Below are 16,636 nucleotides of genomic sequence, written 5' to 3'. Positions count from 1 at the left end.
AGTTCAGAGCATCACCATCTGCCCAAGCCATCAATTTAAATCTCCTACGCTAGAAACGTGGGAACTATTCTCAACATTCCATTTTCCTCATCCTTTATATCCACAATCCTACAAGTTTTATAGGCTCAATTTTGTAGAATACTCTGGAATACATCCTCTCTTCTCCTACTTACCACCAATAATTTCACCAGAACTGACATAATTGCCTCCTCCGTAAACTTTCTGACAATAAGTTCTCCCCCCATCTCCCTCTTCCTTACTTTTTTCCTAAGGCATCTGTCCAGATTCCTTCTGCTATTATTTCAAATGCATATTTAATTACATCCATCTACTCCTTAAAAATCTTAATTTTTCCCTGGGGCCCACAAAAATCATCTGCTTTGAATGCTAATTTTCACACACTGCCCTTTTCTATTTAGTCAACCATTCTCTGATTTGCAGTCTCTTCTGACCTGTAAAAAATGCACATTTTTTTGTCTTTGTTTAAGCACTCTTTCCTCTTTGGGCATACTCTGTTTATCTAAATCTTCTCCATAACAACAGCACTAAAATAATTTATTGTGTACTACTAAGGGATAGTATGCAAACCACTTTACAACCATTAGGTTATTTCGAGCACCATTTTACATTGAGGAAATTGAGGATGTAATTTGTACAAGATCACATTTTAAGCAAGCAGTAAAACTGGGATTACAATTCCGGTCTATCTCAATCCATGAACTGAACATTTAAATGCTGCCTCCTACTACCACGTATCACATAACTCGTGTCAAGTTGTACAGTTATCTTTAAGCTTCCAGATCATTCTAGTTCCCCTTTTCTTAATCATTCTAGTTCTCCTTCTCTCATCTCTAATCATGGTTTGCGCCGACATCAGTGTTTAGTACTAAGTTATTCTTTAATATCTTAGTTTTATTAAATCTTATCTCAACTATATTGTAATTTGTTTTGTGAGAGGTAACTAAAAAAAAAATCCTAACGTAACTCCACAAAGCCATAGAATAACTTTATAATAGTAAATAGCATAACCTTATAGTAAATAGTTTTGCCTTATTGGGGTAGGTAGTAAGTGTGCTTTAGGTAGATTTGGTTGGTGCAAATGTAATTGTGGTTTTTGCCATCGAAAGTAATGGCAAAACCGCAATCACTTTTGCACCAACCTAAATATCATCTCATTTACATATGTAATAAACACTCAATATTTGCTTTAATTAAAATAGGGGCAGACAAGTGAATTATATTTAGAGGTTCTAGGTGACTGAAATTTTCACAGGGGCAGAAACCCAAAATATGTATGTGCAGTTAATTTTTTCTGCCTCTCCTGTGTTGGGCCATCTTTTTTTCCTATCTTTTTTTTTGAGATGGAGTCTCACTCTATCGCCCAGGCTGTAGTGCAGTGGCGTGATCTCGGCTCACTGCAGCCTCCGCCTCCCAGGTTCAAGCAATTCTCCTGCCTCAGCTTCCCGAGTAGCTGGGACTACAGGCACCTGCCACCATGCTCAGCTAGTTTTTTAATATTTTTAGTAGAGATGGGGTTTCACCATTTTGGCCAGGCTGGTCTGGAACTCCTGACCTCAAGTGATCCGCCCACCTCGGCCTCCCAAAGCGCTGAGATTACAGGCCTGAGCCACTGCGCCCGGCCTTTCTCTTCTTTTTCATGATATACTACTGGACTTGTCTGTGCTTGTAATTATTTTAGCTGTTGATTAGTTTATTACAAAAAAAAATGGTACTGTACCTTTATGGGAATAATTAGCACCTATCTGAATATTTAAGTTACCAATTTTGGCAAATATGAAGTCCAAGTTGTCTTGTTTTGTTTACCTTTATATCCTCTCTCCCTTCTTGCGAAGACACACTTTCATTTAAAATAAACCCACTCAGCCGGGCGCGGTGGCTCACGCCTGTAATCCCAGCACTTTGGGAGGCGGGTGGATCACGAGGTCAGGAAATCGAGACTATCCTGGCAAACACGGTGAAACCCCGACTCTACTAAAAATACAAAAAATTAGGCGGGCGCGGTGGCGGGCGCCTGTAGTCCCAGCTACCCCAGGGAGGCTGAGGCAGGAAAATGGCGTGAACCCGGGAGGCGGAGCTTGCAGTGAGCTGAGATCGCGCCACTGCACCCCAGCCTGGGCGACAGAGCGAGACTCCGTCTCAAAATAAATAAATAAATAAGTAAATAAATAATAAACCCACTCACCCCCACCCCGACTCCCCAGCTGTAGGGAAAGATTAAGAAGGCGGGGTGGGGGGTGGGGGAAGCCCTGTTAGGTAGCGCTGCGTTGGGCCTACTTCTGAGAGTTTAATCCTAGGAGGGTCTTTGGAATTCTTTCTTCGGAGGCGCGTAGCTCTGCATTATTTAAAACTGTTTGCCGCAAACCCGCAATCCCTTAGGCCAAAGACACCCCTAACGCGGAAGGTCTACGAACAGAAATGTCCGGAGTTAGAGAGCGGCCTTTTGGGCAGCTGCCCCGGCTTCTCCAAGGCCGGAGGGCCGGCTGGGAGCGCTGCAGGCCAGAGAGGGCGATCCTAGCGGGACCCGCGGCCTGAGGATGGGCCTGGAGCTGCCTCCTCCGCCAGGCGACGGGAAACCCTCGGAAGTGCGTTTCCGCGCGAAAGCAGCATTGCGGCCAGGCGGGAAACGTGTTCGCGAAGCAGGAGGGCCCCCGGGGCCTTTCCCGGGCGACCCGACCCGCCAAGCGCGTGGCGGGAGCTTTGCTACTGAGCGCGGTGGAGCGCGCACACTTCCTTCAGTTCTTTCTCAGAAGTTTAGGCCGCACCCGCCCGCGCCCCCTTTCCACGATTATACACGTGCACGCCAGGGTTTCTTATTTTTGGTGTGTTTTTGAGACCAAAGAACCATATCCGCTAAGCCTGAGGAGGCACCCGCCCCCTCAGCCCTGAAACGAGGCCTCAAAACGGCAACCGATGTGAGTAGCCGCTCAACCGTCCGAAACCCAAAGGCTAGAGGGCGTGCCCCGTGGCCAGGTGCAGGCGGTGGGGCAAGTAACGGCTTTTGGTAGCCCCGCCCCTCCGACCCGCCCTCTCTGCGCCTGCCCATTTTCATTCCCTCGGGTCTGTAACCGTCTCCCGGGCCGCTTCCTCTTTAAGGCGGAGCCCGGCGTGGATCTCGCGAGATCCGGCTTGGCGCCGTGACCTCCATGTGGGAGCTCCAGCTCTGTAAGTAAACACTCTGCGCGGCGCAGACATGGCCTCTTCTTATTTTTGAGGCGGTGTCTGTGGCAGCGCCTCAGAGTGGTTCCGGTCGTCTCTCCTGAAGTCGGCTAGTAGGGCGCGCGGGCTGAGAGTCGTCGCCGCCTGTCGGGCCCGGCGTCCGGTCGGTCCAGTGCGCGCGCTCGCCTGCCTGCCGCGGAGGGCCCGAGCCGCAGGGGAAGCGGCGCGGGCCGGGCGGGGCGCGGCGCCCAGAGCTCAGGGGGAGACAAAGGGGACCGGTTCCTCGCTAGGCGCCAAGATGTGGATCCAGGTTCGCACCATTGATGGCTCCAAGACGTGCACCATTGAGGACGTGTCTCGCAAAGCCACGATTGAGGAGCTGCGCGAGCGGGTGTGGGCGCTGTTCGACGTGCGGCCCGAATGCCAGCGTCTCTTCTACCGGGGCAAGCAGGTGAGGCGCGCCCGCCGCGCCCCTCGCGAAGCCGGGGGCCGGAACAGCTGGGCTCCTCTGGACTCGCAGGTCCGAGGGCTCGGTGCGCCGCGCGCGCAGGGCTCACCTGGCTCCGCTGCGGGTGGGCAGCCCCCGCGAGGCGCAGGGTGCGGGGCCCAGTCCCGCCGGGTGGTGGGGAGTGGGCCCCTGCCAGTCCCAACTGGAGGTGCGCCGCGCGGGGTCAGAAGTGAGGGCGTCCAGAGCGCAAATATTTCGCCGTTTGTTTTTGGTAGGACAGCGGCCGTAGGCGCTGGGCGCCCAGGTTCCTCGCTTCCCGCGCTTGGCGGGGCCTGGGGCCCCCAGAGGGCGGGGAGGGCAGAGGGTTCTGGCGGCCATGCCACCGCGCGGGAGACCCGGAGAGCTGGCTGACCCGGCTGAGCGTTCGCCTCGCTTCCGTGGCTCTTCCGCGTCTTCGGCTCTCAAACAGGGGAAACTCGGGCATTGAGCTCTCAAGAAGAAGAACCCTATCTCTGCTTTCTGACTGTGGTAGGATTCGCGCAAACTGAAGATTCGAAGGGTTTCCAGAACTTATGGTTCCTCTCCCTCGCCGCCTCTCCTAGCTTTGGAATGTCTCGAGGGAGGTTAGAGACCTGGGCATGAAGAAACTGTTGGTTTAACCGGGGGCCGGGTATACGAATGCCCTGTATAGGCCAGGGGTTTTATTCCCGAAGTGAAAGCGAGTATAAGACTGTTTTGGTTTTCTTACTTCTCGCTTTCTAATACTCATCTCGTTCACGCTTTTAGCACAGCATTGCAGCATAGCCAGCGGTGCATACTTGAAGGCTGTCTGTGGGCATCTCTGGTATTTTTATGGTCTGGCCAGTCTAAGTTTTTTTCCTATTCCAGAAGTCTCTTATAATCTAGATCCCTACCCACTCAGACCCATCCTATTTTTCTTTGTCTTCATGTTGTTGTTAATACACTAAAAAGTTGGCATCCTGAGTTGATAGACCACACAGTTTGCCACCAATCCTGTGGTTTGAAATAAGTGTAGCTCTTTGATTTGGTAGAAGTAGCCTCCAGTTGCAAACTACTTAAAAGGAATATTTTCCTCCCCTTCACAGGCTTAGTCTTCGAAGACTGTCCAGAAATTTCACAGTAACAAATTACACTTCGGGAAGGAGAGACCTTTTTTTCCCCTCTTTCTTTCTCTCTTTTTAAAATAATGTTATAGCACCTTTGATTTGTGTTTGCAGCCAGTTTTGTACCGACTCCTTAGTGTTTGACGTGCAAAAACAGGTATTTAGTTGTAAGCTTTGCTTTTGAAATAATTGTACACTCGTTAAATACTACATAGATTTGCTTTGCTGTGCCTCAAGTGGCTGATACGGTTTCCTTTTGATCATAAGTGAAAAAGCATGTAACCGTCTGATGCGTTTTATTTTCTAGCTGGGGACAAATAGTACATGAATTCCTAGGACGCTGGTGATTTCAGCACCAGAGATAGAAATTAAGGATGTTCCTGGGCAACACCCCTAAAATCTTTATTATCAAATATACTAGAATAATTATCACATATCGGATGGGGTTAAATTCAAGGCAACAAAGTAGACTTTCAGTAAACCACGAAGCTCATTCCAGATTCCAGGGAAAACTGAGGATAACCGTTGTACTTCCTCTTCCAGGGTCCTAGTGGGTAATTCCCTACTTTGATTTCTTCAGCCCAGTGATAAACCAGTAGGGAAGAGGAATAGACCTTTGGTGCCAGCCATTAACTTGGAGACAGAAAAGGAAGGTCATTCCTACCAGCTGTGTGTTCACTTCCTTATGAGCTGACAAGAAGCTATGGCAATGAGTGTTATCTTTCGTGGTCTTTGGAGCTCCACAGATGAGTTAGCCAGCCTGTAGCAGGTAGCTACTGGATTGGCATCACAGAAAGTCCCCATCCTGTAAAATACCATGTCCTCACTGGAAAAAGGTATCCCTACTTCAAAATGCTTTACTGCCACGTAGTGAAAAATGTCATAAATTGTAGACAATACATTTATTTTTATTTAAGCGGTACCCGCCCCCCATGCTCTATTCGTATGTTAGGTTGCAGCTTTTAATCTTTGGTATGTATCAGAATCGCTTGTGGATATTTATTATAGATGTTCAGCTCACCCCAGAACTGCAAGTAATTGAATTTAACAAGACCCCACGGGAGATTCTGATAACACCAGAGTTTAGAAAATGAATGTTGAAAGATAGTCTCCCACTAGTCTCTTACTATTCAAAGTATGGTCCCTGGATTCTCAGGACCAGCAGCGTTAGCTTTACCTGGAATCCTCACGCCAGACCTACTGAAGCTGACCTACTGAAGCAGAATCTGTATTTTAACAAGATCTCCAGGTGATCTGTATGTAAGTAAAGTTGGAGAAGACAGTGTTAATTGCCTCCACTTTTTTTGTTGTTTTTGTTTTTGTTTTTTTTTTTTTTTTTGAGCCGGAGTCTTGCCCTGTCGCCAGGCTGGAGTGGCGCGATCTCAGGTCACTGCAACCTCCGCCTCCGGGGTTAAGCGATTCCCCTGCCGCAGTCTCCCAAATAGCTGGGACTACAGGCCTGGGCCACCACTCCCGGCTAACTTTTTGTATTTTAGTAGAGACGGGGTTTCACCATTTTGGACAGGATGGTCTCTATCTAGGACAGGACCTCTGGTGATCCGCCCACCTCGGCTTCCCAAAGTACTGGAATTACAGGCGTAAGCTACCGTGCCCAGCCTTGACTCCACATTTGAGGGTCAAAATGGAGACCTGCAATTCAGGGCTATAAGTTTTGGTTAGAGTAGGATAACATGCTGTGAACATTCTTATCTGGGAATTTGAGTTTGAGGCACGCGGGGGATTGGGTCTTTTTAAGGAAGAGTTATTATGTTGGTGGATCTCTAAGTCTTTTGAGAATCCAGAGCTTTTCCTATTTTAAAGGATTCTGTCTCCTGTCATTCTTTCACTCCTTACCACTATAGAGGTGGTCTTGAAATAGATAACAATGTGGGGCATGAACCATAGTTGAAAAAAGTTGCCTCTCCACCTTGGTTTTCACACAGAATATAAAAGTACTTGCCAATTAAAGGAATATCTATGTATATATTATATATGATGTATATAACATATATAATACACATTTATAATATGTGATGGATACGTGAAAGTTATTAACTTATGCCCTTCACTGGCATCCCTAGTCAGTAGTTGCTTGGGAATGACTTCCCACTGCCCTCTCAGCCACTTCCACTTGGCATTTGCTTTCTAGTATTGCCTTGCATCATTGTTGCAGTTCCTCTTGTTACCTGGAGTTTCTTCTTTCAACTCAGTAAGATTTCAAGAGTGGTCTGACAAAAAATCCTAACCATTTTTGCTTCTTAAGTATTGTAAATCCTGCATCTCCATCTTCGAGTATGGCAGTTCTGAAACATTTACTTTTGAGACATTGGTGGACCTAAGTTACATGCTTCTGACTCACAGATGTTTGTAATTTCTAAATGACCGCTTCCTTTTTTCCCTACTTAGAGCATAATTTGAGTGTCAGAGATAACTTTCAATCTTCGCTTTCATTAAATATGGAAGAACTTCAGTACTTTTCAAGTAAATCATCTCAACACTTCACAGCTCTTCATAATATGTGAAGCTTTGTGGAATAAAGTTGTGTGGAACTTGTTATCGCGGTAGATAAATGGTCACTATTGTAGGAAGACTGGAGGAGTACCTATGAATTAGGGAAGGAGTGGATAATCTGGGTTTAAAAAGCCTGTCATAGCAAGCATGAGGAGAGGTGGTTATATGTTACTGTGGATGTAACTTATTATAAGGCCTCATGCCTTGATATGCTTAGACATTTGGTTAGACACGTGCTCTTACGACATTTTTTCCTGTCAAATCAAATTTTAAAAAGTACCACTTGAAACAGTTTGTATTTACTCCTGACCATCCTTCAGCAGAAACTAACCAGGAGTTGACTGTAGAAATGCCCTCAACGTCCCTCAGACTCTGGTCCCTCAAACCTAAGTGGAAAAATATTCCTTAAATTTCCAGCAGTTTTATCACTTTAACTGCTATCTTCATTTTTGGAAATGTCCTACTGGTTAATTTGCATGTTTTATACTGTTAGAGTTTTTTTTTTTTTTAATTATCTTTAAGCACTTCCATTTAAAAATAGTCATAATGTTTGTCAGTTGTATGTTATGCTTTTTGAGCTCCTGCAGAATTAGTAAGGTATTTTGTTTGGGTTTTTTTGTGGGGGTGTTGGAGAATGTCAGAATGATGGTGTGAATGCAGTGTTCGCTCCTTGAGTTTTTTGGTTTTTCTTGTCCCTCCACAGGAGTTCAAGACTAGAGGGTGTTCCTTTTTTTTTTAATCAAGGAAGCAGCATTCACATCCATATCCTTATCAGGGCTTATTTGCTTACTGACTTGGAATACTACTTAGGCTTATTTAGAAAAAGCATGCTAACTTGTGAGGTAGTACATAATTTAATTCCCTGACTGGGAAACTTGTGAAATTCTTGATCCCTTGTTCTACTTGACAAACGTTGAATACCTGTAGTGTTTGAGATTGTGCTTGTTGGGTTCTTGGACCACCTGAATTCAAATTACTGATCTAGTAGATTGAAAGTTTTAAATTCAGGACATACTTTTATTTCCGTTTGGTTGACTTCTCAAACATGGTGTTACTGTGTTACAGTTGTGAATGTTGAAAAGTAATACATATGAAGAGTAGAAAAGAAGCAATTTAAAAATTGTTTATGTTTCTAGGAAAGTGATAGTTCTGGCCTGAAAGGAGTTTAGTTTTCTTGTTTCACTGTATCATAGTGAAGTCGCCAACTGAACTTTATAAAGAAACAAAATGGAGACTTAATTTCCTAGGGCTGTTGTACTAATGTATCAAAACCTGGGTGGCTTAAAACAATAGAAATTTACTGTCCTCACAGTTCTAGAGGTCTAGCAAGGTGTCAACAGGGCCATCCTCTGATAGCTCTAGGGGGAGAACCCTTTACACTTTGCCAGAAATTTTCTTTCTTGGCTTATATTAGGTACATCACTCCAGTCACATGGCTGCGTTTTTCCTGTGTCTTCACATTGTCTTCCTGCTGCATCTTTCCAAATGTCCGCTTATTATGAGGACACTAGCCATATTGGGTTAGGGCCCTAATGACTTTGTTTTAACTTAATTACCTCTCTAAAGACCCTATCTCAAAAGGAAGTCACATTCTGAGGTACTGGGGGTTAGGACTTTAACAAAAAAATTTTGGCAGGGACGCAACTTAGCCCATAACAGTAGGTTTTACATTTCTTTTGTTAAATTTATTTCCTGATTACCTCTTTAAAAGACTCTGTTTCCAAATAAGGTCACATTCTCAAGTACCATGGATTAGGATTTGAACCTGTAACCCTTACCAAAATATGGGTGGGTTACAAATAATTTATTCACTATTCTTTCTGGAAGACTTGTTGATAAAACTTGATAATTCTTGCAGATGGATAGAATTAGAGAACTTCAGGCAAGTGGAGTAAGTAACATCAGCAAGAATTAGAATTATTCCTTCTTGGCTTTTTTTCTGCTTGACTTAAAAAATAAAAACCTACTGATAATGCTTTAGAGAGATAAAATATTTGACTTAATGTGTTTTTTAAAACTGTGAAACACTGAGCCGATGACTTACTGTCTTTATGAAAAATAAGGTCATAAAACAACTTTGAAAATTCACATTTCTTGAAGTTGATTCAAGCACTGATTAAAAATAAAACTTGATGAGAAATTAAATCTAGTTTAGAGTTTTTCTGTGTAGGTCATAAGGTCACAGCCACAGTGAAACGTTTTGGGATTTATTTATTTATTTATTTATTTTGAGACAGGATCTCACTCTGTTGCCCAGACTCGAGTGCAATAGCATGATCATGGCTTACTGTAGCCATGACCTCCTGGGCTAAAGTGATCTCCCACCTCAGCCTCCTGAGTAGCTGGGACCACAGGCATGTGCAATCATACCCGGCTAAGTTTTTTACTTTATTTATTTTTATTTTTTGTAGAGATGGGGTTACCCAGACTGGTCTGGAGGTCCTGGGCTCAAGTGATCCTCCCACCTTGACTTCCCAAAATGTTGGGATTACAGATGTGAGGCACGGAGCCCAGACCCCTCCCCCCACCCTTTTTTTTTTTTTTTTTTTTTGACAGAGTCTTGCTCTGTTGCCCAGGCTGGAGTGCAGTGGCGCAATCTCAGCTCACTGCAACCTCCCCTTGTGGAGTTCAAGAGATTCTCTTGCCTCTGCCTCCTGAGTAGTGGGATTACAGGTGCATACCACCATGCCCGGCTAATATTTGTATTTCTAGTAGAGACGGGGCTTCACCATGTTGGTCAGGCTGGTCTCGAACTCCTGACTTCGTCGTCTGCCCTTTTCGGCCTCCCAAAGTACTGGGATTACAGGCGTGAGCCACCGTGCCCGGCCCATTTTTTTTGTTTTAATGGCTAGCAGTGTTCTCTGTAGTGAATATGGAGTAATTATTAAGAATTTATGGCCGGGCGCGGTGGCTCACGCCTGTAATCCCAGCACTTTGGGAGGCCGAGCAGGTGGATCAGGAGGTCAGGAGATCAAGACCATCCTGGCAAACACAATGAAACCCCGTCTCTACTAAAGATACAAAAAAAAAAAAATTAGCCGGGCAGGATGACGGGCACCTGTAGTCCCAGCTACTCCAGGGAGGCTGAGGCAGGAGAATGGCGTGAACCTGGGAGGCGGAGCTTGCAGTGAGCCAAGATCGCACCACTGCCCTCCAGCCTGGGCGACAGAGTAAGACTCCGTCACAAAAAAAAAAAAGAGAGAGAATGTATTGGGGTCCAGAGAAGACACTGACATCAGAGGCCATTAAGTAATAAGAATGGTTTTAAAATCTCTATAAATTGTAGTGCTATGGATTTTAAGTTTGGCTAGGACATTTGAGCAACTAAAAATATAGTAAGATATATTTTAGAGACGCATTTCACTATTCTTTCTTTATTTTCTAGTTGGAAAATGGATATACCTTATTTGACTACGATGTTGGACTGAATGATATAATTCAGCTGCTAGTTCGCCCAGACCCAGATCATCTTCCTGGCACATCTACACAGATTGAGGCTAAACCGTGTTCTAACAGTCCACCTAAAGTAAAGAAAGCCCCGAGGGTAGGACCTTCCAATCAGCCATCTACATCAGCTCGTGCCCGTCTTATTGATCCTGGCTTTGGAATATATAAGGTATGTTGTTTTCTTCAGACTTACTGTTGTGAGAATACAAGTAAATTTCTTTTCTGTTCAGGATGTTTTGAATAAGTAAACATCGATTGCCATTTGAAAATAAAGATTGGAATGTTAATATAACTTTTAAAAGTAGTCTTTTAAAAATTGATATGAAATACGTAGACAAATGTACAAGATGTATGCGAACACTTTAAAGAGCTATAAAGGAAATACTTGTGTAATTGCACCAAGGTTAAGAAGTAGATTGATTTAAAATACTTGTTTGTTTGTTTTTGATACAGAGGCTTGCTCTGTCACCCAGGCTGGAGTGCAGTGGCGCACGCAATCTTGGCTCGCTATAACCTCTGCCTCCCAGGTTCAAGCAAATCTCCTGCCTCAGTCTCCTGAGTAGCTGGGATTACAGGCGTGCACCACCACACCTGGCTAATTTTTGTATTTTTAGTAGAGACAGGGTTTCACCATGTAGGCCAGGCTAGTCTCAAACTCCTGACCTCAGGTGATCCGCCCGCCTCAGCCTCCCCAAAGTGCTGGGATTACGGGGGTGAGCCACCTCACCCGGCCTTAAATACCTATTTAAAGCCTCGTGTGTGTCCCTATCAGAACACTTCTCCCTCTGTCTCCCTAAGAGGTAAACTGCTTGTTCTTTTATACTCATTTTGTTTTTCTTTATTTTTGCTACTTAGGTATATTTCTCTAGGCAGTGTGTTTTGTCTAAATTTGAATTTTATATAATGGAATTCTACTTTTTCTCAGCATTGAAAGATTGTCTGCATATAGCTGTGTTTTATTCCTTTTCACTATTATGTCATTCCGTTTTATTAACATACCACAGTATGTTTAATCCATAATTCATAGATATCTGGGCTGTTTCCAGTTTCAACTGTTTTAAACAGTGCTGTTTTGAACCTTCTGTTATCCTGGTGCATATTTTCAAGAATTTCTACCCAGGAGTAGAAGTGCTAGTTGTTCACCCACAGGGTACCACCACACTACTATACTTGGTTCCATTGGTCTGTTTGTCTGTCTGTGTTCCTATTCTCTTGCCTCTGCCTCCTAAGTAGTGGGATTACAGGCGCGTACCACTATGCCCGGCTAATTTTTGTATTTCTAGTAGAGATGGGATTTCACCATGTTGGTCAGGCTGGTCTCAAACTCCTGACCTCGTCGTCTGCCCTCCTCGGCCTCCCAAAGTGCTGGGATTACAGTTCGGAGTACTGTAGCCTTATAGACTGTTTTGATCTCCCTTTCTCCTATCTCCCCAATTTCTTTTCTCTTTCAGGGTCTCTTGGCTTTTAATATTTGCTACAAAAACTGTAGAAATAGCATGTAAAGCTCTACAAATCTGATGGGATTCTATGGAGATTGCATCTATAGATCAGCTTGGAGGATCGACATCTTTACAATGTTGAGTCTTTTAATTCATGAACATTAAAAGACTTCTCCATTAACTTAGATCTTTTCTTTTTTGTTGTTGTTTGTTTTTTTGAGACAGGGTCTCGCTCTTTCACCCAGGCTGTAGTGCAGTGACGTGAACACGGCTCGCTGTAGCCTTGACCTGCTGGGGTCAGGTGATCTTCCTGCTCGGCCTCCCAAAGTGCTGGGATACAGGCGTGAGCCACCGTGCCCGGCTAACTTAGATGTTTGACATCTTAATTAGTTCTCTCTTTACATATTTAACATTTTGCTTTATTTCTGGTAGCTTCGTTTTTGATGCAATTATTATATATGGTTATCTTCTAAAATAGTAATCTGTTTGCTGATACATAGAAATGAAATTGATCTATTTGACTTTTGTAACCAGCAACCTTTTCAAATCTAATAAATTGGGTAGAAATAATCAAATGGCAGTTTTGCTTTATCCTTTCCTATCTTTGTAACTTCTTAATTCTTACCAGTTGGGATAAATGGGCACCTATACTGTTTTTCGAAGCATTTAAGACCAAAAAATTGGTAGACGAAGTAAACTATTCAAGATTATTCAAATGGAGATAATTTTGGATATATGGAAAAATGCCAACAGATCTACATATGTATATAGAAAGATTAAGAAGAGATAGAACCATGTTTCCAAAGAAAGTACCAGGCTTGGGTAGCTGAATGGTTTTAAACCTATGAGGAGTATCATTATGATGTTACCTAAACTGACCCACAACATAAAGAAGGAAAGCTTCTTATTGCTTTATAAATTGAGTTTAATACTGATACTAAAACATGAGAAAAAGCACATCAGCTTCACTAACATTGACATAAAACCTAAGTTCTAGTCAGCAAATAGAATTGTGGCCGTATTCGCTGATTTAACTTGCTTTAAAAAATTATGTCTGCTTATTAAAAATATATTACTTTAAGCAAATATGGTTTGTCAGGATGTGGGGACAGTTCATTATTATAAAATGTTTCAATATAATTCATTGTACTAATAAGCCAAAGAAAACACATTAATTTAAAATGTTTTCTGCATTTAAATACAAATTTGAGTCATTTGTGATTTTTTTTTTTTTTTTTTTTTTTTTTAAAGAAAAGTCTTGGCCAGGCGTGATGGCTCACGCCTGTAATCCCAACACTTTGGGAGGCCGAGGCTGGTAGATCATGAGGTCAGGAGTTCAAGACCAGCCTGGCCAAGATGGTGAAACCCCCGTCTCTATTACAAATACAAAAAATTAGCTGGACGCGATGGCAGGTGTCTGTAATCCCAGCTACTCGGGAGGCTGAGGCAGGAGAATTGCTTGAACTTGGAGGGCGGAGGTTGCAGTGAGCCAAGATCGCGCCACTGCACTCCAGCCTGGGCGACACAGTGAGACTCTGTATCAAAAAAAAAAGTAAAAGAAAAAGAACTCTTGAGAAGAGGAATAGACAGAATAGGTTAATACTTTAAACCATGTTCTATACCGGTATTCCCTTTAAAGACAGAAGCCAGACAAGGAAGCCATTCATGCTTCCTTATTTGACATCTTTCTGGAAGTACTAGATAATGCAATTAGGCAGAAGAACAAAATAAAGTGTAAATATTAGAGAAGGCCAAGTTACAGCCTATGGATACCTGGGAGAGCTGAGAAAATGTTTTAGAAAGTTATGAGCAATCACTAAAGTGGCTATCTTCAAAGTTAACATTGAGCTACTGACAGCTCAAGGAATTAATACGTCAATTAGAACAGGAAGAAAATTTGCAATAACAAAAGGTAAAATCTGGGAATAAGTTAAGACATAAAACAGTGCTATGTAGTGGTCACAATGAAGAGAATTTTTAGCACTGAAAGCCAACTTGCCTTTTTTTCTATATGACTCTGATTTCATCCACCTTTTAAATACCAATACTTAATACATTTTTTACATTATTACTTTTTTATTTGTGTTACCACCTCTGTCATTACTTTTAAAATAAACTTATTTTAGAACCGTTTTAGATTTACAGCAAAATTGAAGATAGTAAAGAGAGTTCCCATATATCCCACACCTAGTTTTCCCTCTTAACATCTTAAGTTAGTATGGTGTATTTGTTGAAATTAATGACCCATATTTTCTTAGCTTTTACCTCATGTCCTCTTTTTGTTCCGGAATCCCACTAGGATACTATACTGTGTGTAGTTTTTAAATCTCCTTTGACATTGACTATGACGATTTCTCGGGAATTTTTTTTTTTTTCCAATTACCGTGACCATTTTGAGGAGCTCTGGTCAGGTATTTTGTAAAATCTCCCCCTATTAGGATTCATTTGTTTTCCTTATTTGTCTGGGTTTGTTTTGGGGAGGAAGACCGCAGAGGTATTTTCATCACGTATATAGGGCACTTACTATCCGTATTCTATTTGCTAAGTATAACTTAGGTTTTACATCAGTAGTAACATTGACACTGATGTGAACCTTAATCATCTGGCTGGGGTAGTGTTTGTCAAGTGTCTCCACTGTTAAACTACTCCTACACCTCCTTTCCATACTGTACTGTTTGAGAGAAAGTCACGTCCACACTTAAGGAGTGGGAAGTTAATGTACTTCACTGCCTTGAGGGCAGAGTATCTACAAAAAACTAGTTAAAATTATTCAACATGGGAGGTGTATTTATTCAGACATTTACATCAGTATGGACTCATGCTCAAATTGTTCCACTTTTGGCCATTAGAAACTCGTTTATTTGATGGTTATGTCCCTTTGACATACCCCCATTATGGTGAGTGTTTTGTTTTTCTTAAACATTATCTTACTTTTTGGCACTACAGCATGCTTCAGGTACATCTTGTATATTTCCTGCTTCAGTCCTAGAATCAACCATTTGTCCAAGGTTCCCTGGTTCCTTTAATTGTCAAATGATAGGGGCCAGGCGCAGTAGCTCATAACTGTAATCCCAGCACTTTGGGAGGCTGAGGAGGGTGGATCACTGCAGGTCAGGAGTTTGAGGTCAGCCTGGTGAACATGGTGAAACCCCAATCTCTGCTGAACATTAAAAAAAAAAAAAAAAAAATTTAGCCGGGCCTTGTGGCACATTCCTGTAATCCCAGCTACTCGGTAAGCTGAGGCACGAGTGTCACTTGAACCCAGGAAGCAGAGGTTACGGTGAGCCAAGATCACGCCACTGCACTCCAGCCTGGGTGAGTGAGACTTCGTCTCAAAGTAAATAAATTAAAAAAAAAATAAAACCAAGATCTTGGCTCTAGGTATGCTTTTTACTATTGGTGTGTCATTGCTTTTAGAGCCTTCAACAGACAGCAAGGAAATAATATATATATGTACTAACCTGTGTATATATACATCTATGAATATTTATGTAACTATCTGTATGTTAAGCTTACATTATTACTTTTCATCTTTGACCAGAGTTTAGAAGCTGCTGCTTTTGAATTGATTGTTTCGGCAGTGACAGGATGAATTTGCTTTCAAAGGAGGGCCAGTTTATGTATCTGCACATCTGAGATTAATCAAGGTTCAGCAGTTCCGGTCAACTTAAATTTCTGTTTAGCAAACTTCTCGGTACCCCACTCTTCCTTCCTCTTCCCTCCCCAGTCTAATTCGGAAGAGCATTACAAGAAATTATTTCTCTCAGCAGACCTTTGCTTTTTATTTTCAGTGTTAGTGCTTTGGCTGTGAACTACAGAATTTAAACTATTTGACGTCTCTTCTATTTCCTATTACTATGTAGTATAGATGTTAAAGACCTGAGCTTTGCCAGGAGACCTGGTTTCAAATTTCAGTTCAGCTGCTGCTTGGTTATACAAATTAGCAAGTAAATTTTACATTAAGGCTCCCTTTCCCCATTTAGGAGCACATTGGAATCCAGTAATTAAATTCTCAGAAGGTTGCTGTTCATACAATAATAAATTTAGAGCTGTGTTTAATCTTAGTTGAAGCTACTGTAGATTTATTTACTTTTTGGGGGATGAACCTTAGTAATTGTCATAGGTATTTGAAATTTTGACTGGTGCCTTTATTTTTTTCAGATAGAAGTACATATTTCTGGATAGTTCATTCCATAAATAGTTGGATATCTAGCATATGTTTGTAATCGGTATTCTGCCTTCACAGAATTTTTATCACATACTGACTTGTTGACTAAACTGAAAACCATTTAGAAGCTGCTACTTTTGAAATGATTTGCTTTATTTTTATTTTATTTTATTTTTGAGATGGAATCTCACTCTGTTGCCCAGGCTGGAGTGCAGTGAGCCATCTCAGCTCACTGCTACCTCTGCCTCCTGGGTTCAAGCGATTCTCCTGCTTCAGCCTCTTGAGTAGCTGGAATTACAGGCACCTGCCACCATGCCCGGCT

The 16,636-nt window shown here is 42.6% G+C and overlaps 1 protein-coding gene across 1 annotated transcript in view; it reads left to right on the top strand.

Moving 5' to 3' along the window:
* Nucleotides 1–3,161: 3,161 nt before the first annotated feature.
* UHRF2 (ubiquitin like with PHD and ring finger domains 2) overlaps nucleotides 3,162–16,636 on the top strand; it is a 101,621-nt gene continuing 88,146 nt past the window's right edge. Inside the window, exons 1-2 of the mRNA XM_032137951.2 lie at nucleotides 3,162–3,628; nucleotides 10,646–10,876. Of these exons, the coding sequence (XP_031993842.1) occupies nucleotides 3,476–3,628; nucleotides 10,646–10,876 (384 nt within the window). The 5' untranslated portion in view covers nucleotides 3,162–3,475. The remainder of the gene's footprint in view (nucleotides 3,629–10,645; nucleotides 10,877–16,636) is intronic.

Source organism: Hylobates moloch, unplaced genomic scaffold, assembly GCF_009828535.3.
Source record: "Hylobates moloch isolate HMO894 unplaced genomic scaffold, HMol_V3 SCAFFOLD_19, whole genome shotgun sequence".
NCBI lineage: Eukaryota > Metazoa > Chordata > Mammalia > Primates > Hylobatidae > Hylobates > Hylobates moloch.
Note: the sequence above shows the minus strand (reverse complement) of the source record. Positions and strands in the feature narration are given on the sequence as shown.